At 50.1% G+C, this 24,768-nt stretch overlaps 1 protein-coding gene across 3 annotated transcripts in view; it reads left to right on the top strand.

Annotated features, from left to right (window-relative positions):
* MDGA1 (MAM domain containing glycosylphosphatidylinositol anchor 1) overlaps positions 1-24,768 on the top strand; it is a 404,144-nt gene that overhangs the window by 325,362 nt on the left and 54,014 nt on the right. For all 3 annotated transcript variants that reach the window (XM_069768297.1, XM_069768296.1, XM_069768295.1), the window contains 2 exons: positions 4,936-5,205; positions 5,399-5,550. In XM_069768297.1, the coding sequence (XP_069624398.1) occupies positions 4,936-5,205; positions 5,399-5,550 (422 nt within the window). The remainder of the gene's footprint in view (positions 1-4,935; positions 5,206-5,398; positions 5,551-24,768) is intronic.

The following is a 24,768-nucleotide window of genomic DNA, read 5'->3' as shown; positions in this document are numbered from 1 at the left end:
AGTGCAGTCCTCTCTCTGCCTCCAGTGCAGTCCTCTCTCTGCCTCCAGTGCAGTCCTCTCTCTGCCTCCTATGCAGTCCTCTCTCTGCCTCCAGTGCAGTCCTCTCTCTGCCTCCTGTGCAGTCCTCTCTCTGCCTCCTGTGCAGTCCTTCTCTCTGCCTCCTGTGCAGCCCTCTCTCTGCCTTCTGTGCAGTCCCTCTCTCTGCCTCCTGTGCAGTCCTCTCTCTGCCTCCTGTGCAGTCCTCTCTCTGCCTCCTGTGCAGTCCTCACTCTGCCTCCTGTGCAGTCCCTCTCTCTGCCTCCTGTGCAGTCCCTCTCTCTGCCCCCTGTGCAGTCCCTCTCTCTGCCTCCAGTGCAGTCCTCTCTCTGCCTCCAGTGTAGCCCTCTCTCTGCCTCCTGTGCAGTCCCTCTCTCTGCCTCCTGTGCAGCCCCCTCTCTGCCTCCTGTGCAGTCCTCTCTCTGCCTCCTCTGCAGTCCCTCTCTCTGCCTCCTGTGCAGTCCCCTCTCTGCCTCCTGTGCAGCCCCCTCTCTGCCTCCTGTGCAGTCCTCTTTCTGCCTCCTGTGCAGCCCTCTCTCTGCCTCCTGTGCAGCCCTCTCTCTGCCTCCTGTGCAGCCCTCTCTCTGCCTCCTGTGCAGTCCCTCTCTCTGCCTCCTGTGCAGTCCCTCTCTCTGCCTCCTGTGCAGCCCTCTCTCTGCCTCCAGTGCAGTCCTCTCTCTGCCTCCAGTGTAGCCCTCTCTCTGCCTCCTGTGCAGTCCTCTCTCTGCCTCCAGTGCAGTCCTCTCTCTGCCTCCTGTGTAGCCCCCTCTCTGCCTCCTGTGCAGTCCTCTCTCTGCCTCCAGTGCAGTCCTCTCTCTGCCTCCTGTGCAGTCCTCTCTCTGCCTCCTGTGCAGTCCTCTCTCTGCCTCCTGTGCAGTCCTCTCTCTGCCTCCTGTGCAGTCCTCTCTCTGCCTCCAGTGCAGTCCTCTCTCTGCCTCCAGTGCAGTCCTCTCTCTGCCTCCTGTGCAGCCCTCTCTGCCTCCTGTGCAGCCCTCTCTCTGCCTCCTGTGCAGTCCCTCTCTCTGCCTCCTGTGCAGTCCCTCTGTCTGCATCCTGTGCAGTCCCTCTTTCTGCCTCCTGTGCAGTCCCTTTCTGCCTCCTGTGCAGTCCCTCTTTCTGCCTCCTGTGCAGTCCCTCTGCCTCCTGTGCTGTCCCTCTCTCTGCCTCCTGTGCTGTCCCTCTCTGCCTCCTGTGCAGTCCCTCTCTCTGCCCCCTGTGCAGTCCCTCTCTCTGCCTCCAGTGCAGTCCTCTCTCTGCCTCCAGTGTAGCCCTCTCTCTGCCTCCTGTGCAGTCCCTCTCTCTGCCTCCTGTGCAGCCCCCTCTCTGCCTCCTGTGCAGTCCTCTCTCTGCCTCCTCTGCAGTCCCTCTCTCTGCCTCCTGTGCAGTCCCCTCTCTGCCTCCTGTGCAGCCCCCTCTCTGCCTCCTGTGCAGTCCTCTTTCTGCCTCCTGTGCAGCCCTCTCTCTGCCTCCTGTGCAGCCCTCTCTCTGCCTCCTGTGCAGCCCTCTCTCTGCCTCCTGTGCAGCCCTCTCTCTGCCTCCTGTGCAGTCCCTCTCTCTGCCTCCTGTGCAGTCCCTCTCTCTGCCTCCTGTGCAGCCCTCTCTCTGCCTCCAGTGCAGTCCTCTCTCTGCCTCCAGTGTAGCCCTCTCTCTGCCTCCTGTGCAGTCCTCTCTCTGCCTCCAGTGCAGTCCTCTCTCTGCCTCCTGTGTAGCCCCCTCTCTGCCTCCTGTGCAGTCCTCTCTCTGCCTCCAGTGCAGTCCTCTCTCTGCCTCCTGTGCAGTCCTCTCTCTGCCTCCTGTGCAGTCCTCTCTCTGCCTCCTGTGCAGTCCTCTCTCTGCCTCCAGTGCAGTCCTCTCTCTGCCTCCAGTGCAGTCCTCTCTCTGCCTCCTGTGCAGCCCTCTCTGCCTCCTGTGCAGCCCTCTCTCTGCCTCCTGTGCAGTCCCTCTCTCTGCCTCCTGTGCAGTCCCTCTGTCTGCATCCTGTGCAGTCCCTCTTTCTGCCTCCTGTGCAGTCCCTTTCTGCCTCCTGTGCAGTCCCTCTTTCTGCCTCCTGTGCAGTCCCTCTCTCTGCCTCCTGTGCTGTCCCTCTCTCTGCCTCCTGTGCTGTCCCTCTCTGCCTCCTGTGCAGTCCCTCTCTCTGCCTCTTGTGCAGCCCTCTCTCTGCCTCCTGTGCAGTCCTCTCTCTGCCTCCTGTGCAGTCCCTCTCTCTGCCTCCTGTGCAGCCCTCTCTCTGCCTCCTGTGCAGCCCTCTCTGCCTCCTGTGCAGCCCTCTCTCTGCCTCCTGTGCAGCCCTCTCTCTGCCTTCTGTGCAGCCCTCTCTCTGCCTCCTGTGCAGTCCCTCTCTCTGCCTCCTGTGCAGTCCTCTCTCTGCCTCCTGTGCAGTCCTCTCTCTGCCTCCAGTGCAGTCCCTCTCTCTGCCTCCTGTGCAGCCCTCTCTTTGCCTCCTGTGCAGCCCTCTCTCTGCCTTCTGTGCAGCCCTCTCTCTGCCTCCTGTGCAGCCCTCTCTCTGCCTCCTGTGCAGTCCCTCTTTCTGCCTCCTGTGCAATCCCTCTCTCTGCCTCCTGTGCTGTCCCTCTCTCTGCCTCCTGTGCTGTCCCTCTCTGCCTCCTGTGCAGTCCCTCTCTCTGCCTCTTGTGCAGCCCTCTCTCTGCTTCCTGTGCAGCCCTCTCTCTGCCTACTGTGCAGCTCTCTCTCTGCCTCCTGTGCAGCCCTCTCTCTGCCTCCTGTGCAGTCCCTCTCTCTGCCTTCTCTGCAGCCCTCTCTCTGCCTCCTGTGCAGTCCCTCTCTCTGTCTCCTGTGCAGTCCCTCTCTCTGCCTCCTGTGCAGCCCTCTCTCTGCCTCCAGTGCAGCCCTCTCTCTGCCTCCTGTGCTGCCCCCTCTCTGCCTCCTGTGCAGTCCCTCTCTCTGCCTCCTGTGCAGTCCCTCTCTCTGCCTCCTGTGCAGTCCCTCTCTCTGCCTCCTGTGCAGTCCCTCTCTCTGCCTCCTGTGCAGTCCCTCTCTCTGCCTCCTGTGCAGTCCCTCTCTCTGCCTCCTGTGCAGTCCCTCTCTCTGCCTCCTGTGCAGTCCCTCTCTCTGCCTCCTGTGCAGCCCTCTCTCTGCCTCCAGTGCAGTCCTCTCTCTGCCTCCAGTGTAGCCCTCTCTCTGCCTCCTGTGCAGTCCTCTCTCTGCCTCCAGTGCAGTCCTCTCTCTGCCTCCTGTGTAGCCCCCTCTCTGCCTCCTGTGCAGTCCTCTCTCTGCCTCCAGTGCAGTCCTCTCTCTGCCTCCTGTGCAGTCCTCTCTCTGCCTCCTGTGCAGTCCTCTCTCTGCCTCCTGTGCAGTCCTCTCTCTGCCTCCAGTGCAGTCCTCTCTCTGCCTCCAGTGCAGTCCTCTCTCTGCCTCCTGTGCAGCCCTCTCTGCCTCCTGTGCAGCCCTCTCTCTGCCTCCTGTGCAGTCCCTCTCTCTGCCTCCTGTGCAGTCCCTCTGTCTGCATCCTGTGCAGTCCCTCTTTCTGCCTCCTGTGCAGTCCCTTTCTGCCTCCTGTGCAGTCCCTCTTTCTGCCTCCTGTGCAGTCCCTCTCTCTGCCTCCTGTGCTGTCCCTCTCTCTGCCTCCTGTGCTGTCCCTCTCTGCCTCCTGTGCAGTCCCTCTCTCTGCCTCTTGTGCAGCCCTCTCTCTGCCTCCTGTGCAGTCCTCTCTCTGCCTCCTGTGCAGTCCCTCTCTCTGCCTCCTGTGCAGCCCTCTCTCTGCCTCCTGTGCAGCCCTCTCTGCCTCCTGTGCAGCCCTCTCTCTGCCTCCTGTGCAGCCCTCTCTCTGCCTTCTGTGCAGCCCTCTCTCTGCCTCCTGTGCAGTCCCTCTCTCTGCCTCCTGTGCAGTCCTCTCTCTGCCTCCTGTGCAGTCCTCTCTCTGCCTCCAGTGCAGTCCCTCTCTCTGCCTCCTGTGCAGCCCTCTCTCTGCCTCCTGTGCAGCCCTCTCTTTGCCTCCTGTGCAGCCCTCTCTCTGCCTTCTGTGCAGCCCTCTCTCTGCCTCCTGTGCAGCCCTCTCTCTGCTTCCTGTGCAATCCCTCTCTCTGCCTCCTGTGCTGTCCCTCTCTCTGCCTCCTGTGCTGTCCCTCTCTGCCTCCTGTGCAGTCCCTCTCTCTGCCTCTTGTGCAGCCCTCTCTCTGCTTCCTGTGCAGCCCTCTCTCTGCCTACTGTGCAGCTCTCTCTCTGCCTCCTGTGCAGCCCTCTCTCTGCCTCCTGTGCAGTCCCTCTCTCTGCCTTCTCTGCAGCCCTCTCTCTGCCTCCTGTGCAGTCCCTCTCTCTGCCTCCTGTGCAGTCCCTCTCTCTGCCTCCTGTGCAGCCCTCTCTCTGCCTCCAGTGCAGCCCTCTCTCTGCCTCCTGTGCTGCCCCCTCTCTGCCTCCTGTGCAGTCCCTCTCTCTGCCTCCTGTGCAGTCCCTCTCTCTGCCTCCTGTGCAGTCCCTCTCTCTGCCTCCTGTGCAGTCCCTCTCTCTGCCTCCTGTGCAGTCCCTCTCTCTGCCTCCTGTGCAGTCCCTCTCTCTGCCTCCTGTGCAGTCCCTCTCTCTGCCTCCTGTGCAGTCCCTCTCTCTGTCTCCTGTGCAGTCCCTCTCTCTGCCTCCTGTGCAGTCCCTCTCTCTGCCTCCTGTGCAGTCCTTTCTCTGCCTCCTGTGCAGTCATGGTGTGTAGCTTCTTCGTCCTTTGCAGTTTCATCTTCCTGTGCACTCTCTATCTCTTTCCTGTGCAGTCTCTTTTTCTTGGCCATAATGCTAATAGTGCAGTGAAGACTGACACAGGCAGCAGTTGGGTGAGAGGCCTTGGGGACAGGGTGGCCTCTCCAGTGGTGAGCCTCCAGTGTCTCCAGCCCCCCGTGGTCATTATTGGGGTCAATATTTCACCTCCTCGTCTTATTTTCCTTGTCTCTTTCTCAGTCGCTCCGGTCGTTGACCCCAAGTTCCAGGACATCCGTCTGGCGATGGAGCGCAGCTACACCCTGACGTGTAAGATGCTGAAGGGGAGTCCGGTGAAAGTGGCCACTGCGGTCTGGAGGTTTAATGGGAAACTGCTGAGCGTCCCCCCCATAGAGCAGCAGGAGTTCTCCGCATTCACCATCAACAGCACCAGCCGCGACACCAGCGGCACCTACGAGTGCACCATCTCCAACGACGTGGGCTCCGACTCCTGCGTCTTTCAGGTGACTGGTGAGTGGCCGCATTGTCTGGGACCCCCTGTCATTATAGGAGTCCATATTTCACCTTTCCTTCCCCTGGAGAGCCGGGACCCCCGCAAGCTCCCCAGAAGGGAAGGCGTCTGAGTGACAGGTGGACACATTGTGCGCGGCGACATCCTGCATCTCCTCTGACAATGACACTCTCTGATACATTCGTCTTCCAGGTCGAGCGTACAACCCCGAATTCTACTATGACACCCCAAACCCCATCGGGAGCTACAAACAGTCCAAGAATTACTCCTATCTCCTCCAGTGGACGCAGAAGGATCCCGGCGCCGTGGACCCGGTGCTGCACTACAAGCTGGAGCTGAAGCCGGTAAGAACCGGGGTGTAAGAATGGCAAAGTGATGTGTGAGCACCGCGCCATGGAGGCCGGGACCCCGCACTATGGAGGCCGGGACCACGCACTATGGAGGCAGGGACCTCGCACCATGGAGGCAGGGACCCCGCACTATGGAGGCCGGGACCACGCACTATGGAGGCAGGGACCTCGCACCATGGAGGCAGGGACCCCGCACTATGGAGGCCGGGACCACGCACTATGGAGGCAGGGACCTCGCACCATGGAGGCAGGGACCCCGCACTATGGAGGCCGGGACCCCGCACTATGGAGGCCGGGACCCCGCACTATGGAGGCAGGGACCTCGCACTATGGAGGCCGGGACCCCGCACTATGGAGGCAGGGACCCCGCACTATGGAGGCCGGGACCCCGCACTATGGAGGCCGGGACCCCGCACTATGGAGGCCGGGACCCCGCACTATGGAGGCCGGGACCCCGCACTATGGAGGCAGGGACCTCGCACTATGGAGGCAGGGACCCCGCACTATGGAGGCAGGGACCTCGCACTATGGAGGCAGGGACCCCGCACTATGGAGGCAGGGACCTCGCACCATGGAGGCAGGGACCCCGCACTATGGAGGCCGGGACCCCGCACTATGGAGGCAGGGACCTCGCACTATGGAGGCAGGGACCCCGCACTATGGAGGCAGGGACCTCACACTATGGAGGCAGGGACCTCACACTATGGAGGCAGGGACCTCACTATGGAGGCAGGGACCTAACACCATGGAGGCAGGGACCTCACACTATGGAGGCAGGGACCTCGCACTATGGAGGCAGGGACCTCGCACTATGGAGGCAGGGACCCCGCACTATGGAGGCAGGGACCTCACACTATGGAGGCAGGGACCTCACACTATGGAGGCAGGGACCTCACTATGGAGGCAGGGACCTCACACCATGGAGGCAGGGACCTCACACTATGGAGGCAGGGACCTCGCACTATGGAGGCAGGGACCCCGCACTATGGAGGCAGGGACCTCACACTATGGAGGCAGGGACCTCACACTATGGAGGCAGGGACCTCACACTATGGAGGCAGGGACCTCACACCATGGAGGCAGGGACCTCGCACTATGGAGGCAGGGACCTCGCACTATGGAGGCAGGGACCTCGCACTATGGAGGCAGGGACCTCGCACCATGGAGGCAGGGACCCCGCACTATGGAGGCAGGGACTTCACACTATGGAGGCAGGGACCTCACACTATGGAGGCAGGGACCTCACACTATGGAGGCAGGGACCTCACACCATGGAGGCAGGGACCTCACACTATGGAGGCAGGGACCTTGCACTATGGAGGCAGGGACCCCGCATCATGGAGGCAGGGACCCCGCACTATGGAGGCAGGGACCTCACACTATGGAGGCAGGGACCTCACACCATGGAGGCAGGGACCTCACACTATGGAGGCAGGGACCTCACACCATGGAGGCAGGGACCTCACACTATGGAGGCAGGGACCTCACACCATGGAGGCAGGGACCCCACACTATGGAGGCAGGGACCTCACTATGGAGGCAGGGACCTCGCACTATGGAGGCCGGGACCTCGCACTATGGAGGCAGGGACCTCACACAATGGAGGCAGGGACCTCACACCATGGAGGCAGGGACCTCACACCATGGAGGCAGGGACCCCGCACTATGGAGGCAGGGACCTCCACCATAGAGGCCGGGACCCCGCCCTATGGAGGCAGGGACCCCGAACTATGGAGGCTGGGACCTCGCACTATGGAGGCCGGGACCCCGCTCCATGGAGGTGAGGACCCCGCGCTATGGAGGCAGGGACCCTGTACCCTGCTCCTACTGTCCTCTCTATAGAGCTCACACTATTTGTGAACCAGAAGGCTCAGGATGAGCAGATCTCTAGATCATATTGATGTGTAGCCCGGAATAGAAGGAGGTATCCGAGACGCAGAGATGAACCGTCTGGTTACTATAATAAATAATGCCGCACCGATGTCTGTGGGAAATAACCCTTAGTAGTAACATTGTGTCGGTCCTCCTGTATTAGGGTCCGGCAGTCAGGGGGCGCACGGCCGCTTTGTTTTCTGTGTTGCTCGGTATCTTCTGCTTTTTCTTCACTCCATTATGTTTTCAGTAGCAGAAATTAATGTAATCGCCCCACAGTAGAGGCTGCACTTCACCAAGAGACACGCAAAGCTCAGAGAGCACCTTAAAAGCATCGCTACCGCGGCGAGATAAATATGTACCGCTAATGTACGAGGAACGTACTGCCTGCCGAGCGCACGACTGCCGACATTACTGACAAAGTGCATCAGAAAAGGGTAAAATATCTTCTATAGGTGGAGTCTATCCTGCTGCACTCCCCAGCACTCAGCCTGCATGGTACATTACTGCATTATACCCCAGAGCTGCACTCACTATTCTGCTGGTGCAGTCACTGTGTACATACATTACTGATCCTGAGTTACCTCCTGTATTATACTCCAGAGCTGCACTCACTATTCTGCTGGTGCAGTCACTGTGTACATACATTACATTACTGATCCTGAGTTACATCCTGTATTATTCTCCAGAGCTGCACTCACTATTCTGCTGGTGCAGTCACTGTGTACATACATTACATTACTGATCCTGAGTTACATCCTGTATTATACCCCAGAGCTGCACTCACTATTCTGCTGGTGCAGTCACTGTGTACATACATTACATTACTGATCCTGAGTTATATCCTGTATTATACTCCAGAGCTGCACTCACTATTCTGCTGGTGCAGTCACTGTGTGCATACATTACATTACTGATCCTGAGTTACATCCTGTATTATACCCCAGAGCTGCACTCACTATTCTGCTGGTGCAGTCACTGTGTACATACATTACATTACTGATCCTGAGTTACATCCTGTATTATACTCCAGAGCTGCACTCACTATTCTGCTGGTGCAGTCACTGTGTACATACATTACATTACTGGTCCTGAGTTACATCCTGTATTATACTCCAGAGCTGCACTCACTATTCTGCTGGTGCAGTCACTGTGTACATACATTACATTACTGGTCCTGAGTTACATCCTGTATTATACTCCAGAGCTGCACTCACTATTCTGCTGGTGCAGTCACTGTGTACATACATTACATTACTGATCCTGAGTTACATCCTGTATTATACCCCAGAGCTGCACTCACTATTCTGCTGGTGCAGTCACTGTGTACATACATTACATTACTGATCCTGAGTTATATCCTGTATTATACTCCAGAGCTGCACTCACTATTCTGCTGGTGCAGTCACTGTGTGCATACATTACATTACTGATCCTGAGTTACATCCTGTATTATACCCCAGAGCTGCACTCACTATTCTGCTGGTGCAGTCACTGTGTACATACATTACATTACTGATCCTGAGTTACATCCTGTATTATACTCCAGAGCTGCACTCACTATTCTGCTGGTGCAGTCACTGTGTGCATACATTACATTACTGATCCTGAGTTACATCCTGTATTATACCCCAGAGCTGTACTCACTATTCTGCTGGTGCAGTCACTGTGTACATACATTACATTACTGATCCTGAGTTACATCCTGTATTATACTCCAGAGCTGCACTCACTATTCTGCTGGTGCAGTCACTGTGTACATACATTACATTACTGGTCCTGAGTTACATCCTGTATTATACTCCAGAGCTGCACTCACTATTCTGCTGGTGCAGTCACTGTGTACATACATTACATTACTGATCCTGAGTTACATCTTGTATTATACTCCAGAGCTGCACTCACTATTCTGTTGGTGCAGTCACTGTGTACATGCATTACATTACTGATCCTGAGTTATCTCCTGTATTATACCCCAGAGCTGCACTCACTATTCTGCTGGTGCAGTCACTGTGTACACACATTACATTACTGATCCTGAGTTACATCCTGTATTATACTCCAGAGCTGCACTCACTATTCTGCTGGTGCAGTCACTGTGTACATACATTACATTACTGGTCCTGAGTTACATCCTGTATTATACTCCAGAGCTGCACTCACTATTCTGCTGGTGCAGTCACTGTGTACATACATTACATTACTGATCCTGAGTTACATCTTGTATTATACTCCAGAGCTGCACTCACTATTCTGTTGGTGCAGTCACTGTGTACATGCATTACATTACTGATCCTGAGTTATCTCCTGTATTATACCCCAGAGCTGCACTCACTATTCTGCTGGTGCAGTCACTGTGTACATACATTACATTACTGATCCTGAGTTACATCCTGTATTATACTCCAGAGCTGCACTCACTATTCTGCTGGTGCAGTCACTGTGTACACACATTACATTACTGATCCTGAGTTACATCCTGTATTATACTCCAGAGCTGCACTCACTATTCTGCTGGTGCAGTCACTGTGTACATACATTACATTACTGATCCTGAGTTACATCCTGTATTATACCCCAGAGCTGCACTCACTATTCTGCTGGTGCAGTCACTGTGTACATACATTACATTACTGATCATAAGTTACATCCTGTATTATACTCCAGAGCTGCACTCACTATTCTGCTGGTGCAGTCACTGTGTACATACATTACTGATCCTGAGTTACATTCTGTATTATACCCCAGAGCTGCACTCACTATTCTGCTGGTGCAGTCACTGTGTACATACATTACATTACTGATCCTGAGTTACCTCCTGTATTATACTCCAGAGCTGCACTCACTATTCTGCTGGTGCAGTCACTGTGTACATACATTACTGATCCTGAGTTACATCCTGTATTATACTCCAGAGCTGCACTCACTATTCTGCTGGTGCAGTCACTGTGTACATACATTACATTACTGATCCTGAGTTACATCCTGTATTATACTCCAGAGCTGCACTCACTATTCTGCTGGTGCAGTCACTGTGTACATACATTACATTACTGATCCTGAGTTACATCCTGTATTATACTCCAGAGCTGCACTCACTATTCTGCTGGTGCAGTCACTGTGTACATACATTACATTACTGATCCTGAGTTACCTACTGTATTATACTCCAGAGCTGCACTCACTATTCTGCTGGTGCAGTCACTGTGTACATACATCACATTACTGATCCTGAGTTACATCCTGTATTATACTCCAGAGCTGCACTCACTATTCTGCTGGTGCAGTCACTGTGTACATACATTACATTACTGATCCTGAGTTACATCCTGTATTATACTCCAGAGCTGCACTCACTATTCTGCTGGTGCAGTCACTGTGTACATACATTACATTACTGATCCTGAGTTACATCCTGTATTATACTCCAGAGCTGCACTCACTATTCTGCTGGTGCAGTCACTGTGTACATACATTACATTACTGATCCTGAGTTACCTCCTGTATTATACTCCAGAGCTGCACTCACTATTCTGCTGGTGCAGTCACTGTGTACATACATTACTGATCCTGAGTTACATTCTGTATTATACCCCAGAGCTGCACTCACTATTCTGCTGGTGCAGTTACTGTGTACATACATTACATTACTGATCCTGAGTTACATCCTGTATTATACCCCAGAGCTGCACTCACTATTCTGCTGGTGCAGTCACTGTGTACATACATTACATTACTGATCCTGAGTTACATCCTGTATTATACTCCAGAGCTGCACTCACTATTCTGCTGGTGCAGTCACTGTGTACATACATTACATTACTGATCCTGTATTATACTCCAGAGCTGCACTCACTATTCTGCTGGTGCAGTCACTGTGTACATACATTACATCACTGATCCTGTATTATTCTCCGGAGCTGCACTCACTTTTCTTTTAGTTACTTTCTATCATCTTATCCCTTCTTCCATCGCTCTCTGGTCCCACATCCGTGTCTTGGTGCGGTGGGCTGACAGTGTAACATTTCCCATCATGCTTTGTGTATGGTGGGCCCCTCTGAGGTTGCACGTTACGGCGCCGTGCCCCCGGCTGAGGATTTGGTGACGGTCACTGACCTTATAGTAGATGGAGGTAGTGACCTTTCTGTGAGGCGCGTCAGTCAGCCGGTGACATCTATGGCTTCTGACAGCTGCGCGCACATTACACAGGTCGTGGATCTGTCGTCTTCTATCAGGAAGAACTGTACAATGTGTCTGTGGACTCGATGCATCCAATATTCATGACCCCGCGCCCCGTCACCAGTACCTGACCTACAAACCAAGTAAAGTCAATCATACAATATTTCTGGAAAGGCTACAAACAAGTCTATGCAGCATGTAGCAGCAGTCACCTGTACAGCAGAGAGGTGGTCTACAGTACAGCAGTATATACTAGTCTGTGCAGCAGGGAGATGCAGCCTACTGTACAGCAGAAAATATAAGAGTGTGCAGCACAGAGACGTAGTGCATTAGACAATGAAAGAGGCAGCCACCTGTACAGCTGAAAATGCAGGTTCGTGCAGCATAGTGGGACAGTCTAGTGTAAAGCAGGCAATACTGATCTGTGCAGCATGTGAAGGCAGTCTACAGCATGATAGATTATGCAAGTCTGTGCAAAACAGAGAGGAAGTTTACTGTACAGCAGATTATAATAGGCAGGGCAGCATGAACATGCAGTTTACTGTGCAGCAAATAATTCACCTCTGTGCAGCATAGAGAGGCAGTGTACTGTAGAGCGGATGATACAAGTCTGCAGCATAGAGAGGCAGTGAACTGTAGAGCAGATGATACAAGTCTGCAGCATAGAGAGGCAGTGTACTGTAGAGCAGATGATACAAGTCTGCAGCATAGAGAGGCAGTGAACTGTAGAGCAGATGATACAAGTCTGCAGCATAGAGAGGCAGTGTACTGTAGAGCAGATGATACAAGTCTGCAGCATAGAGAGGCAGTGTACTGTAGAGCAGATGATACAAGTCTGCAGCATAGAGAGGCAGTGAACTGTAGAGCAGATGATACAAGTCTGCAGCATAGAGAGGCAGTGTACTGTAGAGCAGATGATACAAGTCTGCAGCATAGAGAGGCAGTGTACTGTAGAGCAGATGATACAAGTCTGCAGCATAGAGAGGCAGTGAACTGTAGAGCAGATGATACAAGTCTGCAGCATAGAGAGGCAGTGTACTGTAGAGCGGATGATACAAGTCTGCAGCATAGAGAGGCAGTGAACTGTAGAGCAGATGATACAAGTCTGCAGTATAGAGAGGCAGTGTACTGTAGAGCAGATGATACAAGTCTGCAGCATAGAGAGGCAGTGTACTGTAGAGCGGATGATACAAGTCTGCAGCATAGAGAGGCAGTGAACTGTAGAGCAGATGATACAAGTCTGCAGCATAGAGAGGCAGTGTACTATAGAGCGGATGATACAAGTCTGCAGCATAGAGAGGCAGTGTACTGTAGAGCGGATGATACAAGTCTGCAGCATAGAGAGGCAGTGTACTGTAGAGCGGATGATACAAGTCTGCAGCATAGAGAGGCAGTGTACTGTAGAGCAGATGATACAAGTCTGCAGCATAGAGAGGCAGTGTACTGTAGAGCGGATGATACAAGTCTGCAGCATAGAGAGGCAGTGTACTGTAGAGCAGATGATACAAGTCTGCAGCATAGAGAGGCAGTGTACTGTAGAGCGGATGATACAAGTCTGCAGCATAGAGAGGCAGTGAACTGTAGAGCAGATGATACAAGTCTGCAGCATAGAGAGGCAGTGTACTGTAGAGCAGATGATACAAGTCTGCAGCATAGAGAGGCAGTGTACTGTAGAGCAGATGATACAAGTCTGCAGCATAGAGAGGCAGTGTACTGTAGAGCAGATGATACAAGTCTGCAGCATAGAGAGGCAGTGTACTGTAGAGCAGATGATACAAGTCTGCAGCATAGAGAGGCAGTGTACTGTAGAGCAGATGATACAAGTCTGCAGCATAGAGAGGCAGTGAACTGTAGAGCAGATGATACAAGTCTGCAGCATAGAGAGGCAGTGTACTGTAGAGCAGATGATACAAGTCTGCAGCATAGAGAGGCAGTGTACTGTAGAGCGGATGATACAAGTCTGCAGCATAGAGAGGCAGTGAACTGTAGAGCAGATGATACAAGTCTGCAGCATAGAGAGGCAGTGTACTGTAGAGCAGATGATACAAGTCTGCAGCATAGAGAGGCAGTGTACTGTAGAGCGGATGATACAAGTCTGCAGCATAGAGAGGCAGTGTACTGTAGAGCAGATGATACAAGTCTGCAGCATAGAGAGGCAGTGTACTGTAGAGCAGATGATACAAGTCTGCAGCATAGAGAGGCAGTGTACTGTAGAGCAGATGATACAAGTCTGCAGCATAGAGAGGCATAACACAAGAGAACGGAGCAACAAAATCCCAAAAACCATGATTATAAAAATATACAAATTTTATTTAGACCAGTAAAAGCAAATCATAACATAATCATAAATACATACAAAACCGGCATATAGCCAAAAAACAGATAAGGTGTAGAGGAAACTAGTGGTATGCCTGGGGAAAATAAGGGAGTAAACTGTATAGCATCCCGGGTATAGCCAAAAAAGATCATCCAATCACATTAGTAACTCATAGAGCCGTTGCATAATCACAGAAATCTCCATATAAATGTCCATGGCATTGTGAGTATAAGGCGCCACCATAAAAACCAACATGGACACTAGTGTATCTTAAACAGGCTTACCCATAAGTCAGGATGACTCCCCCAGGTTCCACAGGCGGCCCCCTGACGCACGTTTCGCGGTCGGCTTTTTCTGTCAAGCATAGAGAGGCAGTGTACTGTAGAGCAGATGATACAAGTCTGCAGCATAGAGAGGCAGTGTACTGTAGAGCGGATGATACAAGTCTGCAGCATAGAGAGGCAGTGTACTGTAGAGCAGATGATACAAGTCTGCAGCATAGAGAGGCAGTGTACTGTAGAGCGGATGATACAAGTCTGCAGCATAGAGAGGCAGTGTACTGTAGAGCGGATGATACAAGTCTGCAGCATAGAGAGGCAGTGTACTGTAGAGCAGATGATACAAGTCTGCAGCATAGAGAGGCAGTGTACTGTAGAGCGGATGATACAAGTCTGCAGCATAGAGAGGCAGTGTACTGTAGAGCAGATGATACAAGTCTGCAGCATAGAGAGGCAGTGTACTGTAGAGCAGATGATACATGTATGCAGTATAGAGAGGCAGTGTACTGTAGAGCATATGATACATGTATGCAGTATAGAGAGGCAGTGTACTGTAGAGCGGATGATACAAGTCTGCAGCATAGAGAGGCAGTGTACTGTAGAGCAGATGATACATGTATGCCGTATAGAGAGGCAGTGTACTGTAGAGCAGATGATACATGTATGCAGTATAGAGAGGCAGTGTACTGTAGAGCAGATGATACATGTATGCAGTATAGAGAGGCAGTGTACTGTAGAGCGGATGATACAAGTCTGCAGCATAGAGAGGCAGTGTACTGTAGAGCAGATGATACATGTATGCCGTATAGAGAGGCAGTGTACTGTAGAGCAGATGATACATGTATGCAGTATAGAGAGGCAGTGTACTGTAGAGCAGATGATACATGTATGCAGTATAGAGAGGCAGTGTACTGTAGAGCGGATGATACAAGTCTGCAGCATAGAGAGGCAGTGTACTGTAGAGCAGATGATACAAGTCTGCAGCATAGAGAGGCAGTGTACTGTAGAGCGGATGATAAAAGTCTGCAGCATAGAGAGGCAGTGTACTGTAGAGCAGATGATACAAGTCTGCAGCATAGAGAGGCAGTGTACTGTAGAGCGGATGATACAAGTCTGCAGCATAGAGAGGCAGTGTACTGTAGAGCGGATGATACAAGTCTGCAGCATAGAGAGGCAGTGTACTGTAGAGCAGATGATACATGTATGCAGTATAGAGAGGCAGTGTACTGTAGAGCAGATGATACAAGTCTGCAGCATAGAGAGGCAGTGTACTGTAGAGCAGATGATAAAAGTCTGCAGCATAGAGAGGCAGTGAACTGTAGAGCGGATGATACAAGTCTGCAGCATAGAGAGGCAGTGAACTGTAGAACGGATGATACAAGTCTGTGCAGCATAGAGAGGCAGTGTACTGTAGAGCGGATGATACAAGTCTGTGCAGCATAGAGAGACAGTGTACTGTAGAGTGGATGATACAAGTCTGTGCAGCATGCAGAGGCAGTGTACTGTAGAGCGGATGATACAAGTCTGTGCAGCATAGAGAGGCAGTGTACTTACTGTAGAGCGGATGATACAAGTCTGTGCAGCATAGAGAGGCAGTGTACTGCAGAGCAGATGATACAAGTCTGTGCAGCATAGAGAGGCAGTGTACTGCAGAGCAGATGATACAAGTCTGTGCAGCATGGAGAGGCACTGTACTGTAGAGTGAATGATACAAGTCTGTGCAGCATGGAGAGGCACTGTACTGCAGAGCAGATGATACAAGTCTGTGCAGCATGGAGAGGCACTGTACTGTAGAGTGAATGATACAAGTCTGTGCAGCATGGAGAGGCAGTGTACTGCAGAGCAGATGATACAAGTCTGTGCAGCATGGAGAGGCACTGTACTGTAGAGTGAATGATACAAGTCTGTGCAGCATGGAGAGGCAGTGTACTGTTCAGCAGTGGACTAAAAATGGTAGTCAGGTGCTTGCTGCTCTTGCTCTACAGGGCGCTCTATCTGCACCTCACAGACGCCACAGGGAAGTTTTCTGTAAATCTTTCTGCCAATGATACAATATATGTCACATGGAGCAACATTGTGATCCCACATTATTGTATTTGGGGTCTTAGAACAGCTGCGCAGATGTTTGCTGCGTGAATCTGGGTATCGCTCAGTGCAGCGCACACTCGCAGTGACATGAGACCTCCGTTCTGCCCCTACCTGGTGAAAACTTCATGGCAGGAGCACAGATGGGGCTGAGCGCGAGCAGATCCCTCGCTCTGCCCTTCATGATCCTTTCTCTGAGGGAAGTAATCACTCGAGACTCATAGCTGCCTCCATCGCTCCTCAATGATCCCTGAGCCGAGATTCTTCAAAAGCAGAGATTTCCTGCAGAGCTACCGCCATATGGTCAATAACTAAATAACTACCCTGTCCTAATACTGTGAGAATGTGAATATGGCGCCTGTGCATAAAGAACATAGAAGGATAAGCGGCCTCCGAAGTGCCGAAACCCTCCCCTGTCCTCTGTCCTAACCGCTCTAGAGACATCTGGATATAAGTTATCAATAGCAATCAGCTCAACAAAAGTCAGCCAATAACGTCTAAATTCCAAGTAATGTTCCCTCATGGGGAGAATGAATGGGAAATAATCACTAATATCGGTGCGTTATCTAATGAGAAAAGTAAAAATGATACTGCATGAAAAAGACCCAGACAGGAATATAACTACTATAATACCGTCCCCTATGTACAGGAATAGAACTGCTATAATACTGCCCCCTATGTACAAGAATATAACTACTATAGTACTGCCCCTATGTACAAGAATATAACTACTATAATACTGCTCCTATGTACAAGACTATAACTACTATAATACTGCTCTTATATACAAGAATATAACTACTATAATACCGTCCCCTATGAACAAGAATATAACTGCTATAATACTGCTCCTATGTACAAGAATATAACTACTATAATACTGCTTCTATGTACAAGAATATAACTACTATAATACTACCCGAAATTAGCGAAATTAGGATTATTTAGTCTAGAAAAAAGACGACTGAGGGGCGATCTAATAACCATGTATAAGTATATAAGGGGACAATACAAATATCTCGCTGAGGATCTGTTTATACCAAGGAAGGTGACGGGCACAAGGGGGCATTCTTTGCGTCTGGAGGAGAGAAGGTTTTTCCACCAACATAGAACAGGATTCTTTACTGTTAGGGCAGTGAGAATCTGGAATTGCTTGCCTGAGGAGGTGGTGATGGCGAACTCAGTCGAGGGGTTCAAGAGAGGCCTGGATGTCTTCCTGGAGCAGAACAATATTGTATCATACAATTATTAGGTTCTGTAGAAGGACGTAGATCTGGGGATTTATTATGATGGAATATAGGCTGAACTGGATGGACAAATGTCTTTTTTCGGCCTTACTAACTATGTTACTATGTTACTATGTTACCCCTAAATACAAGAATATAACTACTATAATACTGCTCCTATGTACAAGAATATAACTACTATAATACTGCCCCTATGTACAAGAATATAACTACTATAATACTGCTCCTATGTACAAGAATATAACTACTATAATACTGATCCCTATGTACAAGAATATAACTACTATAATACTGCCCCCTATGTACAAGAATATAACTACTATAATACTGCTCCTATGTACAAGAATATAACTACTATAATACTGTCCCCTATGTACAAGAATATAACTACTATAATACTGCTCATATGTACAAGAATATAACTACTATAATACTGCCCCCTATGTACAAGAATATAACTACTATAATACTGCCCCCTATGTAAAAGAATATAACTACTATAATACTGGTCCTATGTACAAGAATATAACTACTATAATACTGCCCCCTATGTACAAGAATATAACTACTATAATACTGCCCCCTATGTACAAGAATATAACTACTATAATACTGATCCTATGTACAAGAATATAACTACTATAATACTGCTCCTATGTACAAGAATATAACTACTATAATACTGCTCCTATGTACAAGAATATAACTACTATAATACTGCCCCCTATGTACAAGAATATAACTACTATAATACTGCCCCCTATGTACAAGAATATAAATATTATAATACTGCCCCTATGTACAAGAATATAACTGCTATTATACATGATAAGAGAGATACATGATAAAATCCTGTCTGCAGTCACCACTAGGGGGAGCTCCCTGTATACAGAGATACATGTTAAGATCCTGTCTGCAGCCACCACTAGGGGGAGCTCCCTGTATACAGAGATACATAAGATCCTGTCTGCGGCCACCACTAGGGGGAGCTCCCTGTATACAGAGATGCATGATCAGATCCTGTCTGCAGTCACCACTAGGGGAAGCTCCCTGTATACAGAGATACATGATAAGATCCTGTCTGCAGTCACCACTAGGGGGAGCTCCCTGTATACAGAGATACATGATAAGATCCTGTCTGCAGCCACCACTAGGGGGAGCTCACTGTATACAGAGATACATGATAAGATCCTGTCTGCAGCCACCACTAGGGGGAGCTCCCTGTATACAGAGATACATGATAAGATTCTATCTGCAGCGACCACTAGGGGGAGCTCCCTGTATACAGAGGTACATGATAAGGTCCTGTCTGCAGCCACCACTAAGGGGAGCTCCCTGTATACAGAGATACATAAGATCCTGTCTGCGGCCACCACTAGGGGGAGCTCCCTGTATACAGAGATGCATGATCAGATCCTGTCTGCAGTCACCACTAGGGGGAGCTCCCGGTATACAGAGATACATGATAAGATCCTGCCTGCAGTCACCACTAGTGGGAGCTTCCTGTATACAGAGATAAATGATAAGATCCTGTCTGCAGCCACCACTAGGGGGAGCTCCCTGTATACAGAGATACATGATCAGATCCTGTCTGCAGTCACCACTAGGGGGAGCTCCCTGTATACAGAGATACATGATAAGATCCTGTCTGCAGTCACCACTAGGGGGAGCTCCCTGTATACAGAGATACATGATAAGATCCTGTCTGCAGTCACCACTAGGGGGAGCTCCCTGTATACAGAGATACATGATAAGATCCTGTCTGCAGTCACCACTAGGGGGAGCTCCCTGTATACAGAGATACATGATAAGATCCTGTCTGCAGTCACCACTAGGGGGAGCTCCCTGTATACAGAGATACATGATAAGATCCTGTCTGCAGTCACCACTAGGGGGAGCTCCCTGTATACAGAGATAAATGATAAGATCCTGTCTGCAGCCACCACTAGGGGGAGCTCCCTGTATACAGAGATACATGATAAGATCCTGTCTGCAGCCACCACTAGGGGGAGCTCACTGTATACAGATACATGATAGGATCCTGTCTGCAGCCACCACTAGGGGGAGCTCCCTGTATACTGAGATACATGATAAGATCCTGTCTGCAGTCACCACTAGGGGGAGCTCCCTGTATACAGGGATACATGATAAGATCCTGTCTGCAGTCACCACTAGGGGGAGCTCCCTGTATACAGAGATACATGATAAGTGTTATGAAAGGTAATTCAGTACCACAATGGACATAGAGGTCAGAGCACATACAGTGACCTGGCAATAACCCAAAAAACAAGAACGAGCTCTGAGACGTGGGAACTCTGTTGACCGCAATCCCTAATCCTCTCAAACCACACTAAAGGCAGCCGTGGATTGCGCCTAACGCTCCCTATGCAACTCGGCACGGCCTGACAAACTAGCTAGCCTGAAGATAGAAAATAAGCCTACCTTGCCTCAGAGAAATATCCCCAAAGGAAAAGGCAGCCCCCCACATATAATGACTGTGAGTTAAGATGAAAAGACAAACGTAGAGATGAAATAGATTTAGCAAAGCGAGGCCCAACTTTCTGAACAGAGCGAGGATAGGAAAGGTAACTTTGCGGTCAACACAAAACCCTACAAAAACCACGCAAAGGGGGCAAAAAGACCCTCCGTACCGAACTAACGGCACGGAGGTACACCCTCTGCGTCCCAGAGCTTCCAGCAAGCAGGAAAAAACAAATAGACAAGCTGGACAGAAAAAAACAGCAAACAAATAGCAAAGAATAACTTAGCTATGCAGAGCAGCAGGCCACAGGAACGATCCAGGAGGAGACAGGTCCAATACTAGAACATTGACTGGAGGCCAGGATCAAAGCACTAGGTGGAGTTAAATAGAGCAGCACCTAACGACTTCACCACATCACCTGAGGAAGGAAACTCAGAAGCCGCAGTACCACTTTCCTCCACCAACGGAAGCTCACAGAGAGAATCAGCCGAAGTACCACTTGTGACCACAAGAGGGAGCTCTGCCACAGAATTCACAACAGTACCCCCCCCTTGAGGAGGGGTCACCGAACCCTCACCAGAGCTCCCAGGACGACCAGGATGAGCCATATGAAAGTCACGAACAAGATCGGGAGCATGGACATCAGAGGCAAAGACCCAGGAATTATCTTCCTGAGCATAACCCTTCCACTTAACCAGATACTGGAGTTTCCGTCTAGAAACACGAGAATCCAAAATCTTCTCCACAATATACTCCAACTCCCCCTCCACCAAAACCGGGGCAGGAGGATCAACAGATGGAACCACGGGTGCCACGTATCTCCGCAACAATGACCTATGGAATATGTTATGTATGGAAAAAGAATCTGGAAGGGTCAGACGAAAAGACACAGGATTAAGAACCTCAGAAATCCTATACGGACCAATAAAACGAGGTTTAAACTTAGGAGAGGAAACCTTCATAGGAGTATGACGAGAAGATAACCAAACCAAGTCCCCAACCCGAAGTCGGGGACCCACACATCGTCTGCGATTAGCGAAACGTTGAGCCTTCTCCTGGGACAAGGTCAAATTGTCCACTACATGAGTCCAAATCTGCTGCAACCTGTCCACCACAGTATCCACACCAGGACAGTCCGAAGACTCCACCTGCCCTGAAGAGAAACGAGGATGGAACCCAGAGTTGCAGAAAAACGGTGAAACCAAGGTAGCCGAGCTGGCCCGATTATTAAGGGCGAACTCAGCCAAAGGCAAAAAGGACACCCAGTCATCCTGATCAGCAGAAACAAAGCATCTCAGATATGTTTCCAAGGTCTGATTGGTTCGTTCGGTCTGGCCATTAGTCTGAGGATGGAAAGCCGAGGAAAAAGACAAGTCAATGCCCATCCTCCCACAAAAGGCTCGCCAAAACCTCGAAACAAACTGGGAACCTCTGTCAGAAACGATATTCTCTGGAATGCCATGTAAACGAACCACATGCTGGAAGAACAATGGCACCAAATCAGAGGAGGAAGGCAATTTAGACAAGGGTACCAAATGGACCATCTTAGAGAAGCGATCACAGACCACCCAAATGACTGACATCTTTTGAGAGACGGGAAGATCTGAAATAAAATCCATAGAGATGTGTCCAAGGTCTCTTCGGGACCGGCAAGGACAAAAGCAACCCACTGGCACGAGAACAGCAGGGCTTAGCCCGAGCACAAATCCCACAGGACTGCACAAAAGTACGCACATCCCGCGACAGAGATGGCCACCAAAAGGATCTAGCCACTAACTCTCTGGTACCAAAGATTCCAGGATGACCAGCCAACACCGAACAATGAACCTCAGAGATAACTTTATTCGTCCACCTATCAGGGACAAACAGTTTCTCCGCTGGGCAACGATCAGGTTTATCAGCCTGAAATTTTTGCAGCACCCGCCACAAATCAGGGGAGATGGCAGACACAATTACTCCCTCTTTGAGGATACCCGCCAGCTCAGATACACCCGGAGAGTCGGGCACAAAACTCCTAGACAGAGCATCCGCCTTCACATTTTTAGAGCCCGGAAGATATGAAATCACAAAGTCAAAACGGGCAAAAAACAACGACCAACGAGCTTGTCTAGGATTCAACTGCTTGGCGGACTCGAGATAAGTCAAGTTCTTATGATCAGTCAAGACCACCACGCGATGCTTAGCTCCTTCAAGCCAATGACGCCACTCCTCGAATGCCCACTTCATGGCCAGCAACTCTCGATTGCCCACATCATAATTTCGCTCAGCAGGCGAAAACTTCCTGGAAAAGAAGGCGCATGGTTTCATCACCGAGCAATCAGAACTTCTCTGCGACAAAACAGCCCCTGCTCCAATCTCAGAAGCATCAACCTCGACCTGGAACGGAAGCGAAACATCTGGTTGACACAACACAGGGGCAGAAGAAAAACGACGCTTCAACTCTTGAAAAGCTTCCACAGCAGCAGAAGACCAATTGACCACATCAGCACCTTTCTTGGTCAAATCGGTCAATGGTTTAGCAATACTAGAAAAATTGCAGATGAAGCGACGATAAAAATTAGCAAAGCCCAGGAACTTTTGCAGACTTTTCAGAGATGTCGGCTGAGTCCAATTATGGATGGCTTGGACCTTAACAGGGTCCATCTCAATAGTAGAAGGGGAAAAGATGAACCCCAAAAATGAAACCTTCTGGACACCAAAGAGACACTTTGATCCCTTCACAAACAAAGAATTAGCACGCAGGACCTGAAACACCGTTCTGACCTGCTTCACATGAGACTCCCAATCATCCGAGAAGATCAAAATGTCATCTAAGTACACAATCAGGAATTTATCCAGGTACTCTCGGAAGATGTCATGCATAAAGGACTGAAACACTGATGGAGCATTGGCAAGTCCGAATGGCATTACTAGATACTCAAAATGTCCCTCGGGCGTATTAAATGCAGTTTTCCACTCATCGCCTCGCTTAATACGCACAAGATTATACGCACCACGAAGATCTATCTTGGTGAACCAACTAGCCCCCTTAATGCGAGCAAACAAATCAGATAATAATGGCAAAGGGTACTGAAATTTAACCGTGATCTTATTTAGAAGGCGGTAATCTATACAAGGTCTCAGTGAACCATCCTTCTTGGCTACAAAAAAGAACCCTGCTCCTAATGGCGACGATGACGGGCGAATATGCCCCTTCTCCAAAGACTCCTTCACATAACTCCGCATAGCGGCGTGCTCAGGCACAGATAAATTAAACAGTCAACCTTTTGGGAATTTACTACCAGGAATCAAATCGATAGCACAATCACAATCCCTATGCGGAGGTAGGGTATCGGACTTGGGCTCATCAAGTAAATCCCGGTAATCAGACAAGAACTCAGGAACCTCAGAAGGGGTGGATGACGAAATAGTCAGAAATGGGACATCACCATGTACCCCCTGACAACCCCAGCTGGACACAGACATGGATTTCCAATCTAATACTGGATTATGGACTTGTAGCCATGGCAACCCCAACACGACCACATCATGCAGATTATGCAACACCAGAAAGCGAATAACCTCCTGATGTGCAGGAGCCATGCACATGGTCAGCTGGGTCCAGTACTGAGGCTTATTCTTGGCCAAAAGCGTGGCATCAATTCCTCTCAATGGAATAGGACACTGCAAGGGCTCTAAGAGAAACCCACAGCACCTAGCAAACTCCAAGTCCATCAAATTCAGGGCAGCGCCTGAATCCACAAATGCCATGACAGAATACGATGACAAAGAGCAGATCAAGGTAACGGACAGAAGAAATTTTGACTGTACCGTACCAATGGTGGCAGACCTAGCGAACCGCTTAGTGCGCTTAGGACAATCAGAGATAGCATGAGTGGAATCACCACAGTAGAAACACAGCCCATTCAGACGTCTGTGTTCTTGCCGTTCAACTCTGGTCAAAGTCCTATCGCACTGCATAGGCTCAGGTTTAAGCTCAGGTAATACCGCCAAATGGTGCACAGATTTACGCTCGCGCAAGCGTCGACTGATCTGAATGGCCAAAGACATAGACTCATTCAGACCAGCAGGCATAGGAAATCCCACCATGACATCCTTAAGGGCTTCAGAGAGACCTCTTCTGAAAATAGCCGCGAGCGCACCTTCATTCCACTGAGTGAGTACAGACCACTTTCTAAATTTCTGACAATATACCTCTATCTCATCTTGACCCTGACACAGAGCCAGCAAATTCTTCTCTGCCTGATCCACTGAATTAGGCTTATCGTACAGCAATCCGAGCGCCAGGAAAAACGCATCAATATTACTTAATGCAGGATCCCCTGGCGCAAGGGAAAATGCCCAGTCCTGAGGATCGCCACGCAAAAAAGAAATAACAATTCTCACTTGTTGAACTGGATCACCAGAGGAGCGAGGTTTCAAGGCCAGAAACAGTTTGCAATTATTTTTGAAATTCACAAATTTGGCTCTATCACCATAAAACAAATCAGGAATAGGAATTCTTGGTTCTAACATAGGCTTCTGAACCACCAAATCTTGAATCTTTTGTACCTTTATAACGAGATTATCCAATGAAGAGCACAGACCCTGAATATCCATGTCCACACCTGTGTCCTGAACTACCCAAATGTCTAGGGGAAAAAAAAGGCAAAACAGTGCAAAGAAAAAAAAATGGTCTCAGAACTTCTTTTTTCCCTCTATTGAGAATCATTAGTACTTTTGGCCTCCAGTACTGTTATGAAAGGTAATTCA

Source organism: Ranitomeya imitator, chromosome 5, assembly GCF_032444005.1.
Source record: "Ranitomeya imitator isolate aRanImi1 chromosome 5, aRanImi1.pri, whole genome shotgun sequence".
NCBI classification, from domain to species: Eukaryota; Metazoa; Chordata; class Amphibia; order Anura; family Dendrobatidae; genus Ranitomeya; species Ranitomeya imitator.
The sequence above is the reverse complement of the archived record's forward strand: the minus strand, read 5'-3'. Positions and strand labels throughout refer to the sequence as shown.